The 27,946-nt window shown below is 39.1% G+C and overlaps 2 protein-coding genes and 1 long non-coding RNA gene across 5 annotated transcripts in view; 2 read left to right on the plus strand and 1 right to left on the minus strand.

The window, feature by feature from the left end:
* Positions 1-2,037, plus strand: part of MKRN2 (makorin ring finger protein 2) — a 29,473-nt gene extending 27,436 nt beyond the window's left edge. The window contains exons 8-9 of the mRNA XM_027863774.1: positions 649-793; positions 1,105-2,037. Of these exons, the coding sequence (XP_027719575.1) occupies positions 649-793; positions 1,105-1,248 (289 nt within the window). The 3' untranslated portion in view covers positions 1,249-2,037. The remainder of the gene's footprint in view (positions 1-648; positions 794-1,104) is intronic.
* Positions 2,038-3,394: 1,357 nt separating this feature from the next.
* Positions 3,395-27,946, minus strand: part of RAF1 (Raf-1 proto-oncogene, serine/threonine kinase) — a 69,950-nt gene continuing 45,398 nt past the window's right edge. For 2 of the 3 annotated variants that reach the window (XM_027863772.1, XM_027863773.1), the window contains 14 exons: positions 25,503-25,605; positions 25,025-25,182; positions 23,548-23,646; positions 19,698-19,851; positions 17,034-17,061; positions 16,797-16,924; positions 16,165-16,282; positions 13,147-13,231; positions 12,306-12,482; positions 10,586-10,632; positions 6,105-6,223; positions 4,992-5,123; positions 4,736-4,870; positions 3,395-4,467 (listed from right to left, as the gene is read on the minus strand). In XM_027863772.1, the coding sequence (XP_027719573.1) occupies positions 4,327-4,467; positions 4,736-4,870; positions 4,992-5,123; positions 6,105-6,223; positions 10,586-10,632; positions 12,306-12,482; positions 13,147-13,231; positions 16,165-16,282; positions 16,797-16,924; positions 17,034-17,061; positions 19,698-19,851; positions 23,548-23,646; positions 25,025-25,182; positions 25,503-25,605 (1,624 nt within the window). In that variant the 3' untranslated portion in view covers positions 3,395-4,326. The remainder of the gene's footprint in view (positions 4,468-4,735; positions 4,871-4,991; positions 5,124-6,104; positions 6,224-10,585; positions 10,633-12,305; positions 12,483-13,146; positions 13,232-16,164; positions 16,283-16,796; positions 16,925-17,033; positions 17,062-19,697; positions 19,852-23,547; positions 23,647-25,024; positions 25,183-25,502; positions 25,606-27,946) is intronic. The other variant, XM_027863771.1, reaches the window with a different exon arrangement.
* Positions 13,238-27,482, plus strand: LOC114044354. Its single transcript, XR_003569216.1, has 2 exons — positions 13,238-13,364; positions 26,970-27,482. It is a non-coding gene; the product is annotated as an uncharacterized LOC114044354 (long non-coding RNA).

The following is a 27,946-nucleotide window of genomic DNA, read 5'->3' on the forward strand; positions in this document are numbered from 1 at the left end:
GCAGCTGCCCCATGTCTGACCAAACCTCTGAGCTGGACAATGTACAGTGTCTCTTCCAGCCCTAAGTTCTGCAAAAGAAAAATAAAAATTTTTGATTGTGGTAGATGTTACCTAGTACTTGCATGTAAGAGCTTCCAGGAAGAACTGAGGAGCTGGCTTGTAGGTCAGAGACTCCTTAGTGTCAGGGATGGAAACTGCCTCGTATTGAGGTAGTATGAGGATATCACAGTAACTCTCAGGTTACTCTCAGGCTTGTTGGTTGGAGAGGGAAGGTTGTAGCCAGCATGGGCTTCCTCATCATTTTCGTGTCACAGATCCCTGAGGATTCTTACATATTATAGACAGCTATAATGAGAATGATGGTTTGTTTTGTTTTGAATTCATAATTGAAAGATAAATTTCCATTTTAGATTTTTAGTGAAAATATGTAATTTTTTTCCCCATCCAACTGAATGAACTTCCTGAAATCTGTCTACAGACCTTTGATCTACTGAGTTTATTTGACAGGCTGTCTGGATCTTGTCTTTGAATCACAGACCAGAGCCTTAGCCCTAAAGGTTAGATTATCTCCTTCCCATCCTCTTTCTAAGACAGAGACCAGGCCAGAGAATAAAGACCACTTTTTTTTGCTTTCTTTCTCCTCTCAAGGAAAAAAGCCTGTAAATACTTTGAACAAGGCAAAGGGACCTGCCCCTTTGGAGGAAAATGCCTTTATCTCCATGCTTACCCAGATGGGACAAGAGCTGAACCTGAGAAACCTCGGAAGCAGCTCAGTTCAGAAGGCACTGTGAGGGTAAGGAGCAGGGAGGGTGGCAAGTGGCTGTTTTCCCTTCTTGAGGGCCAGATCGGTATGCCAGGCTTTTAAAAATACACCTTGACCCACCGTTTAGGATCTCTGTGCATCTGGACCCATCTGGGAAGCCAGCATCCAAAGAGATCAACCGAGTCAACAGAAAAGTCGTTTTTTGGGAGAATGTGTCTTGTTTTCTTTCCTTTTTAAAAGCTAGGCTTGAATGCTCTTTGTAGTTATTAGGGGCTGCATTTCATGGTTATTTCACTGACAAGAGCTGGAATGGTTTGGCTTCTTGGCTGTGTGTTTTGCAGTTCTTCAATTCTGTCCGGCTTTGGGATTTTATTGAGGACAGAGAAAGCCGGCACATCCCAGCTGCTGAGGAAGATGATGTAACTGAACTCGGTGACCTTTTCATGCACCTTTCAGGAGTGGAAGAGTCTGCCTCAAATCCTTGAGAGTGAACTGAAGCCCCCTCCCCAGCCCACCCCCTCGCCATCCCATCCCCCAGGCTCTCTGCCGGACCAGGCCTGTGTATTTAGAGAGGGTGTGCTGCAGTTTTACATTTACTGCAACAGTAGTTGATGCGTCACTTGGATTAAGTGAGGTTGTGTTCAACCTTTGTCTGATCCAGTCTCCATTATTACAGCAATGAAAACATTGAAGGCTATAAAATAAAAAATTAACAGAAGTATATGTAATCTCCATTTTCCTGGTTAATTAATTCTCCAGTTACTTTTATGCCTCTGTATGGCTGTCAGCTGAGGACCAGACTAGCTAAGGTTGAAGAGGTTCATCAGCGGGTTGGCCTCAGCATCCCTTGAAGATTATCTACTAAGTCACAGGCTTGTGACCTTCACTGGCAGAGGAGGCACCCACACTGACAAAATGGCAGATCCTTGAGAGAATCCAGCCAGTATCCATGCACATGGTCCCTGCCTGGTGGGGGAAAAAACAAAGGGCCATCCAGTCAGAGACAGTGACTGGCAGCAGAAGGTGCCTTTTCTGCTTGCTGCATTCTTTTGCCCTTCCTAGGTTAGCCCACATGGCGTACATACCCATAAGGAAAACCCAATATATGAACATCCAGATTTACAAAGTAAAGAAACAATGAAGCAGATTCTTTGTATCCTCCCCCCTTGTGCCAGCAGGCATTTTAAATGATCCGAATTTCAAAAATCTGATTTTACACCTTTTCAGGCACACATATCATAGAAAATAAAGTATACCTGCAGTGTAAAACTTAATTTGAGTTTGCCTATTAAAGCTGTTTCAATTTCTCAGGTATGGTCAGTCCATCTAAGCTTTTTTCAGAGTAATATTTATTTGAATATCACTGCACTAACCTGATTAAAGAGTCAGCCAGTGATGCTAGCATCACTTCCGTGATGCCAGCAGCTGGTTTAGCTCAAAATGGCCACAAGGATTCCATTTTGGAAATAAAGATGTGTTGTAAAGGGGCTACATAGTAGGGATACTAAAAGTCAAATAAGCACCCATACCTCACTTCCCTTTGTGAGTTAAGCTGAGAAGTAACTCATGAACAAGTGTAGAAAGAGATCTATCCAAGTTAAGTTTTGATAACATTGCTATTTAAATTCGTACTGAATTAGAGAATTAGCATCCCAGTTTAGAAAGGCTGTAAATGTTCATAATAAGTAGTAACAAATCCCACTTCTCAAGTTTTTTACCCAGCAGTAATTTTTTTTTTATATATTTGATAATACCTGATAACTGGAACTCTAAGACAGGTATTCTCCTAAGGCCAAGTTTAGCACTGCTGCTCAGATCATCTGTTCTTATATGAAGTACATCAAAAACAGTCCAAAGTTCAACATTTAAAGAAAGAAAACTTTAAGAAAGTTTAAGAAAAAAGAAAACTTTTGCACCAAAGAGTTCCTACCAGGTAGAAATGTCTGCTAATGTTAATTTATTAAATTATTAAATTAAATGTTAATTTATTAGTTATAATTTCAATTAAACATTCTTCCTCCACATATATACTTAGGCAGGCTATATACATTTTCATTTTCTACACACCAGGATATTTTTAAACCTATGAATCAGAGTAGCATTGTTTTACATCTAAGGGATGAAATTATTAAGGGTCTGAAAGCTCTTTCCCGAAGCTTCCTCAAGAGTTTTCTTCACCAATAATACAGACCTAAAGCTGGAAGGAACCTTATCTAGTCCAATCATCATCTTCATTTTGTGCATAAGGAAGGAAGGACCAGAGATTAAGTAGCTTGCCCAAGGTCACACAAATGAAGTGAAGAGGACCTAGTTTTCTACCCAGTAGACCACGCCTTTCCCCAGCCCACCCCTCACCCCCAGCCATGCATTGGCCCAAGTCCTCATGCTAGAAGGACAACTATTTTATACTTGAGTTTTACTGATTCCACTTATGTTTACAGTCTTAGAAACTGGCCAAAACACACTTCTAAGCTTATGTTCTAAAATACCACAATCTTCCCATGATAAATGAAAAGGGAGGCCATTAAAACCTAAATTTAACTTATTTTATTAAAATAAGATAAATCACTAGAACCATGGCTTACAATAAATTCATTTTCTCAGGAGCAATAAAAACAAAAACCCAAACCATCAAGAAAAACTGTATATATTCAGTTTCCTTGTTATACGAGGTATGACTGTAAAGCGACATGACAAACGGATTTTTTTTTCTGGGCCAGATACAAATGAAAAATCAATCTTTTTAAACTCATACCTCATATAGTGCATCTCCTGGAAGACAGCTTCAAATTGGTAGGTCACTCTGCTTGTTGAGAGTGGAGCATAGCAATTCCTCATTTAAAAGACAGTCATTGCACAACTGGATATCTCATTGGGTGCAAGAAAGAAGTCTGTTACGTACCAGGGTATCACTCCTTAGGTCAGTAATTGCAGCAAGGCTGTATGTATGGCCTCCATTTGAGAGCAGTACTATGGAGATCAGTTTATTCCTTCGCATGATTGTTTTCTATGTGCAAAACTATCTGGTAACTTGCCATGTTTTAAAAAAATTAAAATTCCTTGGCATGATTAACACTCATTGTAGGAACTTGTATTCAGAATTCATTATCCCCTTTTCTCTGGAGTTGGACTGCCGTCTTTGTCCGGAAATATCCTCTTCAGGATCCCCTCACAAAGAATTTAGCCATTCTTACTATAAAAATACTAATTGATCCAACAAAAATGATCAAGAGAAAACATTGCCAAATAAACACAGCCGCCTCTGTAGAGGAAAATAAGGCTCAAGGGCATCTATTTTTAAAACTCTGGCTTGTATTGCATCTTGTCTGTTAGTTATTGGTAAAATGACACCATTATGACATGACACAAAATGAGTGGAAAACATCTCATTGAGCAAACAAATAGTAGAAAAAGGCAACATGGAGTGATGTCCCTGTAGTACTTGAATTGTAGAAATCTGTAGCAGCTTTTTCTGAAGAAAAAAAAATTCATCTCATCCATTAAGGTAAGAAAAGCAGAACTTTGGGGACTTTCCTGTTGGGGACAATGGTGCAAGAATGTGCCTAGAAAACCGGGAGTCTCGTGGATGTCAGTGTGCATGAGTTTATATCCTCTGTGTGGGCTGCACGGTGCAGAGAGGGTTCGGAAGCACTGCGGTTGATTTTCGGTAAAGAGTGTTGTAGTAACTCAATGGAAGACAATATCTGAAAAGAGGCAGCAAGAGGAACAGATTTCAGACAACTTCATTCAAAATTGTGTTCAAAATGACATAAGGATCCAGAATACACCCCCTCTTCAGCCTGAGGAGGGGTGAGACCAGAGAATCTCTATCAACTCAGAATGGCTGGCTAATGGGGAGGTCTAGGGAAGTCCTTTCTCACCTCCCATCTTCTGGGAGTCCACCCTTGGGCCCTACACCAGGCTTAACAGACATACACCGAAATGGTAGTCAAGCCTCTGAGCAGTTCATACCTGTGGAAAAAGAGGTCTTTCTTCCTTAACTTTCTTCACACAGTCTGCTACAAGCCTCTTCATGGCTTTGGGGCAATTCTTGTATAGCTTACTGAGATCTGGAGATGCATACCCTCGACCAACCATAAATATAATCTACATGATAGATAAGAGATAGGAAGGTGTTATGGCACCAAGTTAACCTTTCATTTCATTAAATATGGGCCCCCATCAAGTCAACTGTTGAATGGACTTTACTATTGGTAGCTGTATTCACCTGATCTCGGTTGTTGATGTGTGAATATGGTAGCTCCCCTGTCATCAGTTCATACAGCACAATGCCATAGGAATAGACATCTGATTGAAAGCTGAATGGATTATTGTCCTGCATGCGGATAACTTCCGGAGCCTGAAAGAATTAATCACTTTCCATTAATGTTATCTGGGGAGGGCTGAGGAACTAGATTACGTTAGAAGCCAATTTTGCTTTCTAATACCCAGGAAATATATTTAGCTCCCATTAATTATGAGAGGAGGCTGAAGGCAGACTTTTCTAGACCTCCCTTACAAATAGTAGCTGTCTTTGGGGGGGAGCGGGGAGAATAATAAAATTGAGGCACAGAGGAAGAGAATGAAGTCTAATCTGAAAATGACTGAGTCATACTTGGGAGAATAGTTGCATGTATAGAAAGCTTAATAGGGAAGCTGTGGGAAGGGATGCCTGGAGTTCACAATTTTGAATTTGCTGAACTTGGACATAGTCAGGTACTAGATAAGTTCTTGGTAAATGAATTGATGATGTGCCTCTTCCAAGAGCCCCCAAGGAAGACAGCTTTACCCAACAGAAGTTGACCCATTCCACTCACAACCAGATTGAGAAACTAGAGTTTTGGCCTTGTTCTTCAGCATCTTAAAAGATATCATCCAAGATTGATAAAAACTATAGTAGAGTTGAACCCACTAAACAGATTTTAACAGTGAAAAAACAAGCTGTCAATAACCTCTAAATGGACTGCCTGCCTCTCTCTCCTTCAAGTGTAGCCTACTAAATGAGCAACAGAAGCTATATGTTCAAGCTGTTATGGGTGACTAGGCAAATCACCGCCTCTCTGTGCCTCAGTTTATATACTTAAAAGGAATAAAAGTATGTACAGAATGAAGAGAAATAAGGTGTTATTTGTGAGATTGTTTAGAAGCAAAAACAAAAAAAAATTAGAACTAAAAAAGCCGAAGTTTTATTTCTCATATAAAGTGCTTAGTTTATTATGTGCCTTAAACTATGACATTTATCAGGCTGAGTTGGACTATACAGTAATTGAAGCAGGGCTAGGTGCTCCTATCTGATCAAATGAGTAAGAAAGCTAAATTTCAATGGAGATTATTTCCTTACCATCCAGAGAACGGAACCTGTTGGCTGTTCCACTTGTTGAGATCCACTCCATCTAGATTTTACTGTTGCCAAACCAAAGTCACCTATTTTCACTGTCAGACCTTCATGAAGAAATATATCTAAAAATGTGTTAAGGAACCTATTTTCAAAAAATCACAGAACTTGAACTGGACCACAGAGTGTAGCCATCTGCCCAGTGCAGATCCCCCACCATGATCTCTCCAACAAGTAATTCAGACTTCTTGAATACTTTCAGTGATAAGGAATTCACTACCTTACTGAGGAGCCCATTCTGTTGTTCTTTACACTAAATTAAATCTCTACTAATTGACCCTGATTTTCTTCTCTAGAGCCAAGCAAATTAGGTTTAACTCGTATTTCTTTGTCACTTATGATTTTCCTATTTTTAAAAGCTAGTTTGTCTGTTGTCTCATTTTGTTTGTATCATATATATAAATAAGTCGTATTAAGCACACATTTGTTGTCCAGCTGTTTCTCAGTTGTGTCTGACTCTTCGTGACCCTTTTGGGCATTTTCGTGGCAAGGATACTGGAGTGGTTTGCCATTTCCTTCTCCAGCTCATTTTACAAATGAGGAAACTGAGGCAAACAGGGTCAAGTGACTTACCCAGGATCACACAGCTAGTAAATTTCTGAGGCCAGATTTGAACTCAGGAGGAATCTTCCTGACTCCTGGCCTAGCCCTCTCCACTGCACCACTTTGTGGTCCTAAACACACAATTTGTATACATATTTTTCTACAACTAATGCTGAAGCTGAAATATTTAAGTTGATCTGGGGTTCTCAAAAGTGATGTGGGTGGAGGGAGGACAGATTATTATGGGCCTCAGTGATAGTGTCTAACCAAATTTAAAGAAGCTCATTACCAGGTTGGTCACAGTGTGGGGATTTTTTTTTTAAGTCACCTTCTACAGAAAACTATATTAGAGAAGGACTTTACCTATGACATTGTAAAAACTATTTTCTTCTACATGAGTTTTGAAAAGTTCTTCAACACACCCTGGACATCCTCCCTTCCCACCTCTGCTTCTCCTTCCATCTTATGACATCCCCCTTGCCCTACAAGGTTCATACCCTGAAAAACTTCCTTCATAGGTGATCCAATTAGCACCTCCAAGTCATACCATGCGTAAGCCAGGAAATTTATTAGCCAGCCTGCTTGCTCTTCGTAGCCTTATTGTTACAAGAGTGACCCATGGCTTCTTCATGTGTCTTTCCCCTGCCCTCTGGATCCTCTACTCTCTTGATTCTTAGGAGATGATGGTATGCCATGATTCATAGGCATGGCAGAAGAGTGGTATTTATTTCTATTTGATAGATTTCAGAGAACAGTGTGAGGTCACTCTGAACATTGTATGATTTCCCAGATGCAATACTCCCATCCCCTCCATCCACTTTTGGTACCAGCATAATGGCCATTATCTCTACTGTATGAGATGGATGAGATGGGTCAGCTCGATAAGCTGTCTAGTCAAATTCGGATTATAGTCTCAAAGGGATGAATTCTTCGTCCACTTGGCTTTTCCTGGGTGAATTTTTAGGCCAAACTATTTTGAATAGGTATGGATCTCAATTAAGAGGCTCTTTAGTTTCCGAGGGCTTGATAATGTAATTCATAAGTCATCTGCCAAAAGGAGTGACCTGAAGGATCTAATCTGCCAAATACCAAATGGACTCTTTCCATGGCAGTGGCAAACACCTTTAGGGAATGTCTATTTTATGCCTTCATTCATATTGATAATCAGAGAACTGATGAACAAGACTTTCTGTAGTTACTTCTATCAAGGAATCTCATATGAACTTAACATATTCACAGGATACATATAATTGGAAGAAAGTCCTTAAGGCTGCATTTTGCTCTACCAAATCAAGTGTTTTAAAAAAAGCAAACAGTAGTCTGTACACCAGATATGTCAAACCCTCCCAGGTACAAATGTAATTGGGAAATTCTTTATAAAAATACAATACAGATAACATTACAATTTAAAACCATCAAGATAAGGCCTTCAGGGATCCTTATGTCCAGATTAGTGGCCTCATTTCTATTTGAGCTTGGGCACTGCTCTAACTGTGGGAATGAGAACTACTGCAGACTAGTTTATGAAAATGTGCCTCACAAAGTATGAAAAAATGTAAAAAGGTCAAAGTATTAAACATTCTTTAAAACCTTTATACTCTTAATAGCCCATAGTCCAATAAAAAAATACTGGAGATGGGGCTGGAGACGTCCAGAGGTGAGGAGCGTTACATATGCTATCAAGCATGATCAATGTGTCAACTGATTATGCCGAGCTCTTTTTAAACAAAGAAAAGACTCATTAGGTAAAGTGGAGTGGTAATAGATTCAGAAATTATTGTGATATAAAAACAAAAGACATCAATAAAACTTTTAAAAAAAATACTTATGAGTTCCATAAAAACATCTAAAAAAGAGAAAAAATGTACCTATTCCTTTCTCATGTTCAAAGATACCCTCAAGAAGTGGGTACATAATTTAAATTTTTTCCCCAATTATCAAGGATTTCCCCACCAATTCCACCTCCCCCACCCTCCACCAGGCAAAAAGTAAAGTCCCTCTAACAAAAAAGCATAGGCAAGCAATAAATAAATAAAAATAATCCCATATTAGCTCTATCCAAAAACATATCTTATTCTGTATCTTAGCAGAATATCACTTGTCAAAATCAGGGGTTATCAGTGTTGGTCTCCTCTTCTACTCATTTCTCTCTGCATCAGTCCATACAGGTCTTCCTGAGTTTCTCTGAAACTTCATTATTTTATCACAAGTCATAGGATATAGGCTTACAACCTGGAATAACTTACCCAGGAAAACTGAGTATAATCTTACAGGGGAAAAAACAAAACAGAGGACCTCTAAGCATTCCTTCATGAAAGACCAGAAACACAGGAGTCGAGAAATATAAAACATAAACATGAGTAAGTGACAAGAAGGGATTACACAAAGAGGAACTGTTTATGTTCTAAAAGAGAGAGATGATATAAGAGTCTCCTCAGAACCCTACTGTTATCAGAGATCATAGATGGAGTTAAATAAAATCCAAGGCTTGGGCATGGCAACTATGTTCTAAAAAATCAATTTCCATTGTAAAATGAAAGGAACAGCAAACTAGACTGAATGTACACTGACCCTAAGCTGTATTGTGGAAGTTGCTATTTCTAATTTTTTCTTGGGGGGGGGAGGGGTGGTGGTGGTGATCATTTATGTCTTTCTTTTAAAAACAGAAAATGTAACAGTTAAAAATTGCCTGAACTATTTAGGACCTACTGTATCTTATGTTCAAATGGTATCTTTATTACATTTCTCCCATTGGATTTCTATTGGACAGGCCTATTTTAGGCCTGGCTTTTTATGGGAGCAGAAGCAATTCCTTGGAAGCTCTTCAGGTCTTCTTGGAGGAGAAGAATTTGCATAGCTCTGAGCCTTTCCTTCCAATGTGTTCCCCAAGTGCCTCCAACTTTTTCCCTCAAGTACGTTCTTATTATTTGCTCTATTATATAATTTTATTTTTATTTGTACAAAAATCTTATTCCGCATGACTCCTATGCTCCAACCAAAATGGATGGTTACCCATCCTGACAGCACCGTACTGTTGCACATGCCGTCCTGTTCTTTGGAATATTCTTCCACTGTTTAAAACTCAGATTAAATGCTATTTTCTCCAAGAAGTCTTCTCTGATCCCTCCAGTCAAGAGATGAAAGTGGTCGAGGAATTGTAGTCTAATCAGAAAACTTCAACCTAAGAATCATCTATCTACTCAATGACCTCTCTGACCCTGGGTAAATCAGTGAAGCTCTTCCCCTCTTTGGCCTTAAATAAGATAGATAAAAACAGAGCCCAGTGCACTTCATATTTCAGATGGTTATAATCTCTGTGTTGTCTCTACCTATGAGATTTTAGGCTCCATGAAAACAGAGACTGTGATCTTTCCATCTTCTCTAGTGCCTAGCAAAGTGATCTGTACACAGACAGCCCTTAATAAATGTCCACTAAACTGAAAAGAATGAAATGATCAAGGTTAGCCACAAAGAGATGAGAAGGCATCACCTGATTCTTTATGGAGGTAGGGGACTATGAATGTGGAAGATACAGGACTTTTTGGATGTATTAGTGGTTTGTTATTTTTTTTTTAATAAGTGATGGTTCTCTGGGACTGTACATTGTGAAATGTAGATGATTTAAAAACAAGATCTCACTAAAAATACCTATTTAAGAAATTAAAAGTGACTATAATAAGAAACTGATGTTTTGTACAAAAATTCTATGGCAACTGTACAGGAAGAACTAGGGAGACAAATGTCCAGCCTCCTACTGTGTAGTCATTCCTCAGTTGTATGAAGACTTCTTCTAGCTCCATGGAGAAGTGACAAAGTATACTTGGATCTTCTTAATCATGGAACCTTCCATATTAATCACATTAAAGTACATAATTAAAGGATACTATTTGATTTCATGTCTCTGTGGATGATGTTCTTTGCATGTAAATAACTGTAAAAGAAAAAAAAAAGCTTGTAAAAATATGTTCATCCTACATGTAGCGAAGAATCAGGTGGCATTTCCAGATTATCATAGAAAGCAAAAGCTCCAAAGTGCAAATAAGGAAACAGTTTGTTTTATCATTGAAATGACTTTACAAGGAGGTGTTTCTTTTTATTTTTTAGGCAATTGGGGTTAAGTGACTTGCCCAGGGTCACACAGCTAGTAAGTGTCAAGTGTTTGGTCTGAGGCTGGATTTGAACCCAGGTCCTCCTGATTTCAGGGCCAGTGCTCTATCCACGGTGCCACCTAGCTGCCCCAAAGAGGTCTTTCTGAAACTTCAATCACCAAACGAATTCACACGGGGTCCATGACCTTCCCATCTTTCATCAAATAGTGTGAGAGTACAGTTCTAGGGTAAAGAATTGGTCAGCAAAGTGAGGTCACTGAAACTTTAGGCCAGGCAGGGAAAGACAACTGGAGTGCCAAAGGACCTGAGAGGTTCACCACAATGCCCAGAGACAACAGATATTTCTGTCTACTTGGTCAGGAAATTCTTTATTATATACTGGACATCAAAAAGAATCACAAACCCAAAGTCTCACCGCTACAGTTCTTCCAAAATAAAAACAAGCAATAAGAAAGCAGAGTTTAATCCAGCTTCACGACAGAAGATCATGCCATAATCCTAGGATGATCACAGATCTAGAACTTCAAGAGGTCTCAAAGGTCAATTAATCCAACCCCCTTATTTTAAGAATGAGAAAACTGAAGCCCAAGGAGGGTCAATGTCTAAGGCCAATGTCACAGAGACATTATGTGTCTGTTTTCCTCTGGGGAGCCAATGTTTTGCCTCAACAAACACTTGGTCGGTTCTAAAAACAACCCTAATGGATTTCTCTCCTCCAGCTTGGAGCTTCTCTGCCTTTTTTTGGTTGATAACAGTTTCTGTATGTATATTTCCATACCTTAGAAATGCCCAAAGTTTTTGATCTTTCTAAACAAAATTATCATTACAGTCAATTGTGACCAAAGCACAACTAAACCTGCTCTTGGGGTCCAGCAGACCTTCTTCACTGAGCCAGGAAGGGGAGAGATATTGCAGGCTGAAAGCCTCAGCTTGGAATCAGGATTGAATCCAGGCTCTAAAGTCTATGAGACACTGGGCAAGTCCCTCAGCCCTTCTGAGCAATCTTTAAAGTCAGGACAGTATTTATCCTGCTGCCCACTGGACTGTCATGAGGAGAGCACACTCTAAGGATGAGCTACAGAAATAAGAGTTTTTATCATTACTGAACACAGGGGCCAAAGAAAACCTGAGCAGCCTTCCTCAATACGATGACATGGTAGCACTGGGCTTTCCAAAAGCACCCTCAGAGAGGGTGTGGTTTGCTGGAGTCTTTGTGACAGCCAGAGTTAGAATAAGGCAGTGGGAGTGGGTGAGAGGGTTGGAAAACACATCAATGACGGGGGTGTTACCTCTGAAGAGGTTTCATTTGCTGTAATTTATTTTAACCTTGAGGCTGGTTTTCAATCTATTCACACAAAGTCCTTAGATACATATTTTATTTGTACATATTACATGTAACACATAAGTAAATTCTAAACATTAACACATATTAAATGTCTTTTCAAAACCAGGAATATTCTGAATAAATCAATCTTTAGTCTCTTAAAGTACTTACTCCATTCCTTGTGCTGTCTGCCGGGCAATGTCGATAAGCTGGAACATCTGAAATTTGGTCTCCTGGACATGGAGGTGCTTATAAAGACTGCTCCCCTCACACCACTGTGTCACAATTGCCAGGTTATCTTTAGTCATATAGCCCATGAACAACAGAATGTTAACATGCCTGGTTTTTCTGAAGAAAAATATAAAGAGAAAAAAATTTCCATTATCCTTATGAAGTAACATCAAAACAAAGGAACTCATTAACAGACTTTAGGGAATTCAAAGCCATGGTATCAAAGTGGTCGAGGAATTGTAGTCTAATCAGAAAACTTCAACCTAAGAATCATCTCTCTACTTAATGACCTCTCTGACCTTGGGCAAATCAGTGCAGTTCTCTGGGCTCCTCATTCTTGATGTGTAAAATGAGATATCAGACATTCTAACATTTACTACAAGGGATACAGGGAGAAAAACAACACAGTCCTTACCCCCAAAGAGTTTTGAGTCCACTGGAGGGATGGAGAAGCATTCATTTCTGCTCCTGTTGGACTGTGCAGATCACAGCAGGGTAGGGCGGGGGTGAGGGTGAAAGTGAGGGGATGGCCTAAGTAACTGTGAGAGGAGGGGCAGTATGGGGGAAGAGGGCCAGAAGGGTGTCTCAGCAGACTAATGACATGGCCAGATATTAATGTGTGCATTAACTGACCTCAGAGGTCCCCTCTAAGTTTGAACTACCATAAGGAAGCACTGTGTACTCACTAAGACAATTAACCTGTGGAACGTTTTCACAGAACGAATCCCGCACACTTGGCAGAAGGGTCTCTGAAATGAGACAACAGAACTTCTCTGCTCACCTTAAGACGGCCACTTCGTTCCTGAAAGCCTGCAACTGTTCTGGGGTTGGATCAATGACCTTTAATATCTTCACAGCAACGTCTCCTGCAAATTAACTTAAAGTCAACATGACAAAAAGGAATGCTTTTTACTTCACGTGTCATCCATGTGACAGAGCAGGGAACTTCCATCTAAGGAGGCGGCCACAGCAATACAGGCTCGGCTACAAATGGTTCTTGTGAGTGATTTTCTTAAGTCTCATTTCTGATTCTGTTGCCCTCCTTACTTGATAAACACCAATGGCTTTCTATCATCTCCAACACTCAATATGAAATCCCTGTTTGGCATTTAAAGCCTTTCATCACTTGGCCCCTTCCCATCCAATGACACTTAGCTCACCTTCACACACTACACCAGCCAGCAATACTCCGTCCACTGACTTCCTTCTGTAGGAAGCCTTTCTTCTCTTTCTCCTCACCTTCCTTCTACTCGCTCTATCTCTTCTATGTGCCTAGTTGTTTGCCTGCTGTTTCCCTCAATAGAATGCACGCTTCTTGAGGGCAGGGGCTGCGCAGTTGTCTTTCTTTGTATCCTTGGCATTTTTTTTTTTAAGTGAGGCAGTTGGGGTTAAGTGACTTGCCCAAGGTCACACAACTAGTAAGTGTCAAATGTTTGGTCTGAGGCCGGATTTGAACTCAGGTCCTTCTGACTTCAGGGCCAGTGCTCTATCCACTGCGCCACCTAGCTGCCCCTATCCTTGGCACTTCTCACTTGGCACATAGTAAGCACTAAATAATGCTGATTAGCTTTGTCCTTCTCCTCTTAGGATGCACATCTCTTTCTCTGTATACCACATCCCTGAAGCCTTCCTGAATTCCCCACCAACTGCCCAACCATCCCTCCTTGTCTGTGAGCTCCCAGAGCACTGTGTTACTAATTTAGTGTTTAGTACACACTGCTAATCTTATATGATTTGGGGGGCTTAGGAGAGAGCAGTGTCCTATTTCCCCTACTATACTATATTAAGCTTTACAAGGACAGAAAATGTCAAACATCTTTATACCCCTCACATAGGGCTGAGTATATGGTAAGTCACCTGCAGCCCTACATTATGTATACATTATGTGTGCAATGCAAGTATGTGTTATTTGTGGACACACTGGGGTGGGGGAAGAGGGAAGCCTTTGGAAAACTTCAAGGCCTTTCAGCTAATGGGAACTTTTGTTTTGAAGAAAGCAACATTTTACATTCCATTTCTACATTAAATATAGTCAAATTCCCCTAAAGAGGAACACGTCTTTTAAAAATGATAAAAAGTAGCAGCAACTGCTTTTTTACAAATGGTACCAACTAAAATGACAGAATTTGCAAACTCATGATTCAAAGCCCTATGAAATCAATCTGAGTCAACTAGTTAATAAATAGTTCCTGAATGCCTATAATAGGCAACACCTTGTTCTTGGAGCTGCTGTTTTCTATTTCCATAACCCAAGGAAGAAGAGTGAAACTGGCACAAGAAACAGTCAGTTATTTCAGACAGCATCTAAAGTACTTGCAGGATCCTTGGGTTGCTGCAAATATCCCCTGTTCTGTTTGTCTTAATCTTGGGATCTAATTCTTTGTTTGGTTTTTTAAAATTCAATTCTATTTTATTTTCAGTACCAAATTCTCTCCCTCCCCCATTGAGAAAGTAAGAAAAAGAAAGCGTTGGGGTTGACTGCTAGAAGCTTTCCCTCTTAGTGCACGGGATCACTGGAAAGCCCAGTGGGCATGGAGTCAGAAGTTGGGCCCTGGAAGCCACCTCTGCTCTGTGTACCCATAACAAGTCTCTTCATTTCTCTGAGTCTGTTCACTCTCCCAGAAACAGGACCAATAACTACTGCTCTGCCTACCCAGGCTTCTCGTAAGGAAAGTATGTATACATGTACAAATGTGAGGTGGTGTTATTACTTGTTAGTTAAAAAAAAAAAACACAGTATGAGGAAAACTGAACAAGAACTTTCCCCTTTATCATGTTAAAAGTCCTAAGATCTTCCCCCTCCACAAAAAGTGTTATTTCCATGCTTCACTGTGGCCCTGGTGACCTTGGGCTAGGACAGTGAGCAAAGGCCCTGGCAGGTCCTACCACATGAAAAGGCCTCAAGTATCTACTCTGCCTCTGAACTGCAGTAAGTCCAGAGAAGCTCACTGCCAGAATGGCAGCCACTCTGGAGAAGGGTTGGAGGGGAACACCACTCATGAAGGATGCCTCCTAAAGCATAGAAAGATTTAAAGCTGGGCTGACCAAAGGCAAACAGAGGCCTGTGAAACCACCCACCCCAGAATCCAACCCCCTCGGAGGTCTTTTGAGTTCTTAAGCATAGTATAGTATATTAAGCACATGGAGATATATATATATATATATCTCCATCCTTTTTGTAATGACTTATAGCCATTACTATGAACAACAATTTTCATAAACTAAACATTTTTAACCTCAAGGTAAAATGTGAAAATTGCATCCTCTGTACATGTGTCAGAGGCAATGACCTTTCACGATGACACATGTAACTTGACAATACAAAAACTTTTATCTGCCACTAATGTTAGAACTTCTAAGGCTTTGGAAATATGAATATTTATAAAAGGTTGGTTGTTTTTTGTTTTCTTTTTTCCTTTTTTTTTTCCTTTTTGTTAGGCAGTGGTGATTAAGTGACTTTCCCAGGGTCACACAGCTAGTAAGTGTTAAGTGTCTGAGGCTGGATTTGAACTCAGGTCCTCCTGAATCCAGGGCCGGTGCTCTATCCACTGCACCACCCAGTTGCACCCTCAGTTGGTTGTTTTTTAATGTCCCTGTCCCAACTCCCCTATCCAAATGCTGTTTTTCATCTGCTCCACCTGCTCCTCGGGAAGGTAACTACTATGTGAAAATCGAAATTCAGCACAGAATTCTGAAACTTGACCTCCTTAGCTTTTTTTTGGATCATATTCTCACATCCTAAAAACACATAAGTTTCAAAGGAATGAAATTTGAAATAAACAGCATGGTTCGTACTCACCGTGCCATTTACCCTTGTACACTGTCCCAAATGAACCTGACCCTATTCTGGTTGATAGCATGACTTCACTGGCTTCTATTTCCCAGTAATAACTCGAATCTCTCTGTCCACGTGGCCTCTGGAACAAGTAAATATGTCAAAATATAACAGGGGCAAATAAACCCACAGATGACCACTAGCATTCGTCTTGTTTCTGAACATTAGTGTGCGAAAACAAATGTCAAACACTTACATCTCCCCAACATACATTATAAAAGCCTTCAAATTAAACTGCTGGCTTTCTCTTTTACAGCCTGTGCTCAGGCATTTGTCCTCAATTTTGTCCTCCTCCCCTTCCTACTAGAACTCTGGCCTCTGATCCCAGGACCTCCCTGGACTCAGACAGGTAAGATTTCCCCTTTCCTTTCTCAGCCCAGGCTTCACTGTCACTTCCTGGTCATTCCCCACCATGCAGCCAGATTTCTACCTCCCCTTCATGTGCCTCTCCCTTCATTAGAAAATAAGCTCATTAGAGACAAGAACCATCTGGCTTTCTTCAGTTTTTATCCCCAGTGCTGGGCACATGGTAAGCACTTAATAAATGCACTATCCTTCACTATTTTGAAACAATATATCAAGCTGACCATACTTACAATTTTATTTTTCTCTTGTGTACCGGATCCTGGGGCTCTTTCTCTGTGTGCTGGAACAGGAGTTTTGGACTGAGACCAGCCAGTTGGACTCAGGTTGTTTGGACTACTGGACAGAGCTGAAGGTGAGGCTTAATACAAAAAGACAAAAGCAATCAGGATACACGTGAGCCAACGGGAAATCCAGAGTGATTAAAAGAAAACATTGTTACTGTTTGTTATGTGACGACATACAAGTACCTGATTCACTGTGACTTCGAATTGCATCCTAAAACAGAAAAGAAAAAATGATTAGCTTTTACCCTAGAATAGATTACCTAGTGGAAAGGGATAGCGTGAGGATATGCAAAAATGGAAAGAGGATTGTGAAAAACCTAGAATTCAGAAATTATATAAACATAACCTGGGTAATTCTCTTATAACTAAACAGAACAAATATAAATGACCAACAATATCCTGCAAGAATTTTAATCTAAGGAATAAAATGGCTTACATTAATTAGCTAACTATAGGAAATCACCCCCAATTCCGCCCCCAACGAAAGACAGCTGAAATGTTAGCCAAGTAAGATGGCCTTTTCTTTAGTCCAATCCTAATTTTGCTGGGTTCAGTGAAACATGGATCACAACGCAAAGCCGTTATTGACTATACTAACTCCACGTAGGCATTCAGCAAGTCCAAATGTAGGTTTGGAAGTGGACAGTGACTGCATGGAGAGAAATGACTGGGCCTTGGTCACACAGTGGCGAAGTCCAGCCTAGAAAACAGGTCTCCTGACTTCTGGTCCAATCTTCTTTCCCACTGTAGCAGGCAGCCTCCTCCAGCCGAGGAATAAGGTCCAATCCCCACCAGAATTCCATCTTAAATAAAAGACTTCCTGGAGTGGCACTCTAGACCTTCTTTTCAAAGCCTGCTTCTGTGACTAGTATTCAAAACTAATGAACAGAAATCTCAATTTGCAGGATAACAAACTTCATTTACTTCTCATCCTCATATAAAATGACTCCATTTTCTCCTCGGGAATACTGCTGATAACAATGTGTAAGTAACCAGTAATGTGTAGTTATAAAAATACATAAAATGCTTAAAATCATTCAGATTTTTGGCAAGGAAGGAATTAAACAAGAGCAAATAAGTCAAATAAGCACTTCTCTACGATCCTAACACTAAAACCAAAGCTATTTTTATATTCTTGGGTTCTTCAAGCTCTCTTAGCAAACTTTCTCTAAATGCTTTGAGATATCCTGAGATTTGAATTCTGACCCCATTACAAAACCAATCTAATGATTTTAATTAACTAAAGCACATCATAATACCAACTAGAGCAAAGATTTCCTATGTGCTAAGATGAGTTCTACTCCAGTGCCTTCCTTTCCTCAACCTATAAACATGCTTTATCTTAAGCCAGCAGGCACTCCCAAGGTTGTATTGCTTTGTCCTCTTAGAAACTGTCAACTAAAAGGAATTATAAATACAAAAATTGAAATAAAACACAACATGCACTATAGAAACTGTAAATAACTAGAAAAAAGTAAAAACTGAACCTGAGTTCAAAGAACAGGGATGATTAAGATTATTGTGCTAGTCATTTATTAGAATACAAACAGCTGAATTTTCCTCCTTTGAAATTTTCCTCTATTACTAAAACTGCTTAGAGAGGAAGAACCTGTCTGACAGAATCATTCATTCAGATGAGCACATCGAAAGTTTGGAGCCAAAAGCTTTATTAGATGGGCATGAGAGCTTAGCTTTCATTTTAGTTACTGGTGGAGTAAATGATCCTAAAGGTAGTTATTTGGAGGCTAGAGTAAATACACTGCCATTTAAATGGCACGTGCTTGCCAAGAGTTTTCAGGTGTTGACTGACAAAAATAAAGCAGCAATCAAACTATCAATGAAAAGACATACACAGCTTATAGGTGAGACCCAAATAATTTATGAATGCTATAGAAACCAATCAGAGAAGAACTAGAGTTCCAAGTAAAAAAAATAATCTAAGATTTGCATGTGCTGACATATGTGAAATTAAACAAACAAACAAAAATCCAAGAAACAGTTAACAAGACAGCAAAGACACTTCCTATGGTAGGTAACCTGTCAAGCCCCTATAGGAATGTTAGAAGTTGTGGAAACTAGTGTGGCAAGAAATTCATGAGTTAAAATTCTCTCCTGCCTCAATCCTATGCTGTGTGGCACAGTCTGGGCAATCCTGTTAATCACAAGAAAGCAAAGGCATGAAGAAGGATACCTACTCTTGCCCTCAAACATGACCGTCTGCACCACGCCCTGGGAGAAGTGTTCAGGCTGCTATTCTAGTCCAAAGCAATGAGAAATAAAGAAGAAAGAACACAGGAGGCATTTGAGTGTTTCAGTTGCTATGAAAGAGGAATGAGAAAGAAAAGGAAACAAAAACACCCCACCAGGAAGTAGAGAAAAGAAAAAGCAGCTAGCAGTCAAGCTCTGGGCACTTTACTCAAGGCAGAATCCCTCCCCAAATGGGATGCCGCAAATCCCGCAACTTGTTCCCAGACTTTTAACACTAGAGCCGTCTTCACGCCTTTCAGAGAGCTGGCCCTTCCCTCATCCCCTACACCGAAGGCCAAAATACCAGCATTCCTTACCATTAATGTGCTAGCTCAGTACCTGCGCAAGTTTGGAAGGAAAAGGTTAACACTAGGATTTCTCTGGGCAGTGATGCCTCTATCCCAACACTCCCACACACATTACTCAGCTGGGCAAAAGATGTTATAAAGGAAGCAAGGCAACTTTAAACATAAAAGGGAATTAGAAACCATTATGATAATTCTAGTCTGAAATCCAGCATTGATATCTAACTTAGAAAATAAAATCTCTTCCGAGTTGAAGTTAGTGCTAAGCAGCTTTTATTTCCAGTAGTCCCATTACCTCTATAATCCGACTGTCCACTGGCATGGTGGTGCTGACCATATGAACATTTGGGGTAGATGTAGACCTCTGCCTCTGGGAGAGGGAGCCCTCTGAGGACGGCGGCGACGTGCTGAATGTGAAGGCGTGGGGCGTGGAATACCTGTGCTGGGAGCTAGCGAGGAGGAAAAAGAGGCTCAGTCGTCTTTAAACTTCACCATGTGTAAAATACATTTGCACTGCTTTCCTCATCAAGGCGTTTGGAGACAAATCGCGACAAGACTCCTATATAGACTCCTAGAGCTCACTCCAGAAATAGGAGAGATTAGTTTCTGTAGCAAAACTTTCTATCATTTTAGTAAGAAAAATGTTTAAGCGCTAGCCTATTGAAATGCTATTAAATCCTAAGGACAGTGGAATACATATAATAATAATAATAATAATAATAATAAAAAATTTTTTCTCTTAAATAAATAATTTATACAGATTAGTCCAGAATGTTAAAGCATCTTCAGGAGAGAGATGTATTCGCCAACCCATTTAGCTAGTTGAAGCTTGCCCATTTTAATTTACAGACTAAATTAAAGGGCTTTACAGAAGATTTTGACAGTTGGTAAGAGGTAAGACCTGCCTAACATGTTCAGGAAAAAGGTTAGGGCATTAGGCATTATTTAACTTTTGACTCCCCCCCTCCCAACAGGCTTTTTCCTTAAATTAACTGCTAAAACAGCTTCTCAGTTGGAATTAAAAATTGTGAAATCAGTTGTCAGACCCCTTAAAAATAACCACTTTCTGAACCTCCAACAGTTTTTATGAAGTATAGCTGTAATTTTCATTAGTTGCTCTAAGGATTAGTTTGTGCTCTGTTCATAGTAATAAAATAAATCCCCTGTCAAACATAGTAATCATAAAAGATAAAAACAATTCTAAGCTTCCTTAAAGGATACTGCCCAAATTATTCAAATTATGCCATCTGAGGGCCTGGCCCCACAATTTAAGGGTTCGGTTGACTAGTGCCATGTCAAAAGGAATGATTTTCAAAGACAACTGCTCTCTTGCTTAGAGTCAAATGAACAAATAGCATTTTGCTTCTGTTTCTTGAGAACAATTACATGCTGAGCCAGAGTTTAAGACATTGCACAGACTTTGAGGAGCACTCTGATGTACTCAAGACACATTTGAGTACAACTTGCTGGCACCCAGAAATCTTCCCTGTAAAAGTTATGGCATTATAACACCTAAAGAAATATCCACAAGTGCCAAGTACTCTGACCAGGGGTGTGGTAAAAGCCGGCCATGCTTCCCAGTCTACTTCAGACTCCACAAATTTACGGGGCTAATATCAAGCAGCCGTGAGACCAGACCATCTCCCCAACTTTACAACAGGTGTACTAATGAACAAACTTAGAGGAATATCATAATGAATAAGAATTTTGAAAAGTTAACTGGTTTCAGTTTATGCATAAAATATGACCCTAAACATTTTCAACCTTTAAAAAAAATCACTTTTCTACTATTTTGGGATGCTTCATATTCAGTATTAATTTTAGGTTGTTTTATGAATGAACTCTTTATAGCATTAAGTATCTATGTATCAAACTCTTACAAAACTTGGTTTGATTTTCACGACTCAATCGGTTGAAGAAGTTGTATTACTTACAAGTCGTAATTGGCCCACAAGGCCAATAAAGTAGAACCCTGAAAACTATGTCTTTGGAACCACGTCCCAAAGTCGCAGAGTATAGTGGAAACTGGGGTGGACTTGGAATACAAATGTATCTTCTGCAAAATGAGGGTAACTTCTGTTACCTAAGTTATGGTTGTGACCTAAGTGTTTTATAAACTTTGAAGCACGGAATAAATGTGTACATGTATGAGTATCTCCATGCTATGGAGCCTGAGGGAGGTTATGGCACCTGTATGCGGTAAATATAGTGTACATGATTCTACTCTAAAATTCAGTGTCTTTCACTCTTCTATTTCAGTCATACCCATGTTCTGGCAGGATTCACTTCCACGTGAATAACAGGGAGTATGAATAAATGTGCTTAGTGCTATGGAAAGTGATTTATGATAGAGAAATTCCATTTAAAATAACTACAAACGGTATAAGATACTTGAGAGTTTACCTGCCAAGACTCACAAAAACTATATAAACACAATCTACATAACTGGAGAAATGTTCATTACTCATAGGTAGGCCTAACCAATACAATAAAAATGGCAACACTATCTAAATTAATTTACTTTTTCAGTGCCATACCAAACTACCAAAGAATTAGTTTATATAACTCAAAAAAAAAAAAATAGTAACAATATTCATCCAGAGAAAGGGTCTTGAATATCAAAGGAATCAATGAAAAAAAAAACAGGAAGGAAAGAGCCTTAGCAGTACCAAATCTCAAACTATACTACCAAGTTGTAACTGTCAAAACAATCTGGTATTAGCTAAGAAACAGAGAGATTCATCAGTGGAACATATTAGGTACATCACATACAGAAGTAAATGGGCACTTAAAGATCCCAGATACTGGGCCAAGAACTCACTGTTTGACAACCACTGCTGGGAAAACTGGAAAGTAGTCTGACAGAAACTAGGCATAGACTAACATCTCACACCATATATCAAGATAAGCTCAAAATGAGTACATGATTTAGACATAAAGGGTGATATCATAAGCAAATTAGTAAAGCATGAAAGAAATCACCTGTTAGATCTATGGATGGGGAAGAGTTCATGACCAAACAAGAGACAAAGAGATTCACAGGAGGCAAAAATGTATAAATTTGATTACGTGAAATTATAAAAGATTTTATACTAACAAATTCAATGCAGTTAAAATCGGGAAAAAAGCAGGAAATTGGGAAAAAAATCTTTGCAGAAAATTCTCTGATGAAAGTCTCATCTATCAAATTTGCAAGAATAAGAATTATGCCCAAATTGATAAATGATAAAAAGATTAAGCACTTTTAAGAGGAAAAAAAATCAGTTATTAATACCATATGAAAAATGTTCTAAATCACTGATAATTAGAGGAATGCAAATTAAAATGACTGAGGTACCACCTCACACCCATCAGCTTGGCTAAGATGACAAAAAAAAAAAAGGAAAATGACAAATGCTAGAGGGGCTGTAGGAAACAGAGAGACTAATGCACTGTTTGTGGAGCTGTGAATAAGTCCAGTCGTTCTGGAGAACAATTTGGAACTATGTCCAAAAAGTTACTAAGCTTTGCATACCTTTTGACCCAGCAATACCACTACCAAGTTTATACCCCAAAGATATTAAAGGGGAAAAGGACCCATAAATACAAAAATATCTATAGCAGCTCTTTTTGTATTGGCTACACTGGAAACCGAAGGGATGCCCATTAACTGGGGAATGGATGAACAAGTTGTGGTATATGAATGTGATGGAATACTACTGTGCTGTAAGAAATGATGGAAGATGATTTCAGAATAACCTGGAAAGAAGTGTATGAACTACTACAATGTGAAGTGAGCAGAACTAGAAGAATAATTTATACAGTGATAACAATATTGTAAAGATAATCAACTTTCTAAGACTTAGTAACTCTGACCAACCATAATTCCAAAGAACTCATGATGAAACATGCTACCCACCACCTGGCAGAGAAATGCTGCACTCACAGAGTACAGACTGAAGCATATTTTCTTCTCTTCCTTTTTCTTGGCTTTTTTTGACATGGCTAATGTGGAAATTAATTATGTACGACTATTCAGATTTACAATGGGTTTTATTTTGCTTGCCTTCTCAGTGAGTGGGGGAGGGAGAGAATTTAAAACTGAAAATAAAATAAAATTGAATTTAGGGAAAAAAGAAAAAAAAAGAAAAAAGAAAGTGATTTACCTAATGGGGATCTGGGAAACAGACTCTCGCATCCGACGCATTGTTAGGGGAGGTAGTGCTGGTACACCACTATCACCAACATTGGAATTTGGAAACAATCTAAATGAAGTTGGATAAAGACAAGTTTAGTTATTACTGCAATGTACAGAAAGACCACCTTCCACTTGATTTAATATCTCTACTTTTTGCAAAAGTACTAATTGCTTTAAACACCCAAAATGACCCAGTCATATTCAGGTTTTTCCACCATTATTTAAAACTCCTGCAAAGTGAGGCACTGGCAGCACCTCCAGTGACATGCTAGACAATTAGGAAATCGAGTGCCAATGAACACCACAAATTTGAGTGCAGGGACAATTAATGGGTATTCCTAAAGTAAAGAGGGATCATTAGACAAAAGATGATATTTCGCAAAGCTTATTACTAAAATCAAGTTAGGGCTTTGTAGAAATAACAGTCTGATCACTACTTTGAAGCTACTGACAAAATGCCCACATTTACTTTTGTTCAAGTCTAGAGGTATCTATTTTAATAACTAATTTTATCTTTTCATCTAAACATCACTTCTTTAAAAGCACATTAAGTGCAAATGTTGAAAACTAAAAATAAATAAAAATTTTTAAAAAATGAAAACACAATGAGTAAAAAAAGGATTCATTTAGTTCTTCTTGTTAGATTTTCCTATCAACTAAATTCAACACCAAACATTTTAAATAATACGACAAACTGGAAGAAAAGCACTTTTGAACAAAAGAGACATATACACATATGTACACATAAACAATGCCATTTTCACGGCCCAAGACAAGGATTTCTAGCTTCTTATTTGAGGTAGCATCCTTTCCTTTCCAAGTCTACTCAATAGAACATAAATGTCATGAGACGAAAAGCTCAATAGGCACCTAAGGAACACATATGTTTTTACCGTGTGACTACAAATTTCAGTAATGATTAATTCTCATCCAAAAAAGAAAATCATTTGGGCAAGTACTGTTCCTGGTGATGTCTACACTATTCAGTTATGTGAATGCCTCCACAATTTTCTGCCACATTTTGGAAAGAATGTGTTTTCTAACATGTACGTGCTAGTTTATGTTCAGTTATTCTTTTAAACCTAATGCTATGCAACCTCCCCAAATTTCCTATCGAGGCTATATATGTGCAGTTGTTTTATTTAACTGAATCATGTCAAGAATCTACTGGTTGGTGAGGCGCCTGCTCAGCACATATCTGCTGATCTCAGAATGCTAGATTTGGCTGACATGACTTCTCCCTGACAGCAGGGTGAGTGTCCAACATTATACCATTTTTGCCCTCACTTTTGAAAATGTTGATATTAATATGCTGTAAACCCAGACTTGTTAATTACAAAGGCCTAATAAGCCCTGTAAATACCTGTAATACTGATTTTCCAGGACACTGCTTACCTCCCCCATTATAGTATTAAACACATTTTTAAAAACAAGAGAACTCTTACAAGAGCTGTCTGATATTACTCCAATCCACACACATAGTGGGAACCTTAGTGCTACAGTGCTCATGAAACTTGTAGCCACATGTCTGACATCTAAATCCATTCAGCAGGAACTTCTGACAAATATCACAGAAGGCAAGCTTCAGGAAAGTTTTTCGAGCCTAGAAGATGAAGAAGATGGGGGACAAAATATTATATACTATGTCAAACAATTAGTAAATTAAAAAAAGTCAGATGACTTAATTTCTATGTATTGTACCCCCCCCACCCCCCAAAGTTAAAGGATCAAGTATATAGGAAATCCATAACAAGAACTTTTAAAAGATATTTTGTCTGAATAGCACTGCATTATAAGCTATATTATAAATAACCACAGCTTCTGATTGAATAGCACAAATGCTACTAGAATGTGAAATTCCCAACTTATCAATCTAAAAATGCAAAAAAATATACTACAAGGATAAAAGGAAAAGCAACTTACAAAATTGTGTGTTGTGAGGGGGACATGATCCAGGAAATCTACTTGAAGTTCTTCTCCCACCAAAGAGGCAGCATCAGTATTCCAATCTAAACGCGTTTTTTTCCTAAAAGTAATTTTAAAATGTATCAAAATAAAATTACATTATCCATACTAGGGACTGATATTGATGAAAATGCTGTCATCTGGAAACAGAAAATACATTTTTTTGCCACTATGGGAAGATGTTACAGTCCTATGCTCATGATTTCCAATTTGTCATGTCACAGCCAGTTACGTGTCAAAGGTGGAGCCTAAAACCAAGTCTTGATAATGCCGAGGCCAAGCCCTTAACCTCAAGTCTATACCATACTGCCTACTCACTAGCTGACTTTAAATCAACCAGTCTGATTCTCTGAATTAGGGGCCACAAGGGGGTGCCATAGTGCAGTACTGGGTCTACAATTAGGAAAACTGGAGTTCAAATCCATCCAGCCTTAGACAGTTACTAGTCATGTGACCCTGGGTAAGTCCCTTAATCTCTGTCTCAGTTTCCTCAGCCATAAAATGAGGATAACAACAGGACCTAATTCTCGGGGTTGTTCTAAGGATCAAATGAGAAAATATCTGTAAAGTGCTTAACACAGTGCTTTTATAGATGCTTATCTTCCCTCCCTTACCCCCAGCTACTCATCTCAAATCTAATGGTAAAGGGAGGTAAGAGACAGTTATTTCCAATATATCCTTGAAGGTAAGGCCTATCCTAGAAAGGGCCTGATGTCACCCTAAAATAAATCAGATTAACTTTCTTCAAGCAAACCCTACTTAGCCCTAGAACAGCTCAGATTTCTGTGGTATCCTACAGACTGGGGATAACTCAGCATGGGTTGGACCTCTTGCAGTCCTACCTATCAGCTCTGTTATCAGTCCTCACTGGGTCCTGACAGAAAACTTGGCCTGCTAGGGTGATAAGGGGAGGAGAAGCTTCTGTTGACTTCACTACATTCCCCTTACCTAAGAGAAATATGCCTTAAAGGTGGAAAGAAGTTTAGAATTAATAAAAGGAAGTACTATTTATAGAATGAGTGGTAAACTTATAGAAATTTTTGTTCCCATGTGGTAGAAAAAAATTTTTTAAATCTAGCTAAATTTCCAGGAGATAGGATCATATAGGAAACTGACAGTTTCAACTGAACCTCTAGCTTCTGCAGTTAGCTTTCATGACCTTTTAAAACAGCCTTTGGTCTCTCTAGGAAAGAGACCAGTGAATTGAATGGATAATATGTCCAACCCTAAGAGGTAATCTCTAAACTTTTCAAAACCATGCACAAGCTCTGTAGCCCATCCACAAAGAGCATGGAGACCAATCTAAGCACATAGACAGGTAACAAACCAGAAAATACTGACATCTTTTTGAAGGGCAGGACAATTATTGTGAAGGTCTGAAGGAGTCCTAAGACAGATTTCCATCGTATCAATGTCTCCTTGCAGAAAAGGTAAATGGCTTTGGAGTGAAGAAATGGACGTGGAAACGGCGCAGCCCCTGCAGTGCAAGGTCACTTTGGGCACAACTAACCTTGCACCCTGGGATTTCAGTACACAGTGAGGTAACATGGGTGCACTTCCCAATTACTGTTGTCATTCAAGAGAATGGCTCAGTTGTGGAAATGTGAAATTTCTCTGGTGAAAATACATCCACAGAGGCACACAGGACCAAGTGTGGCTTGTGCTGTTTGTGAAGCCCAAATAGATCAGTTAATTTTTGAAGGAAATGACACTGAATTTGTTATCAAACTGAGCTGCCCTGATTCAATAGGCCATGAACGTAAAACACAAGGATCATCAGAAAACAGGATGGATTTTGGATGGCATCTGTGTTTCTGAGAAAGGTGCAACGTATCGGATCCAGCAGAAGAATAAGTTTGAAAACTTGTAGAGATGCCAAAGGCAGTGTCCTGAGGACTCAACACCTCCTCAAATGCTATAATAAAATACATTTGGTCACTTGGGCATTTTCTCCTTTTTTAAACATCTGTTGCCACCCTGATATGAGATAAAATTTTATGAAAGATGTGTTGAACTAAGCTAATGGTACAATGAGGCAGGTGACCTTCTTTTAGATCAAGCCCAAATTCTGGGAAGTCCTTTTTTTTTTTTTTTTTTTTTTTTTAATTTTTAGGCCATTTGTGTTAAGTGACTTGCCCAGGGTCACGTAGTTAGTAAGTGTCAAGTGTTTGGTCTGAGGCCGGATTTGATCTCAGGTCCTCCTGACTTCAGGGCCGGTGTTCCACGCACTGCACCACCTAGCTGCCCCGAGGTCCATTTACCAAGCTAGAAAGGCTTTGAATATTTATGTTTTAGCAGAGAGTATTATTAAGTTCAGACCGCCTTCCTGCCAGAAGGTTGCCATCTATTTCTGAACCATAATAAAAAATGATTATTGGGGGAAAAAAAAATTAAGTCCCACA

Source organism: Vombatus ursinus, unplaced genomic scaffold (genome assembly GCF_900497805.2).
Source record: "Vombatus ursinus unplaced genomic scaffold, bare-nosed wombat genome assembly UNPS02014773.1, whole genome shotgun sequence".
NCBI classification, from domain to species: Eukaryota; Metazoa; Chordata; class Mammalia; order Diprotodontia; family Vombatidae; genus Vombatus; species Vombatus ursinus.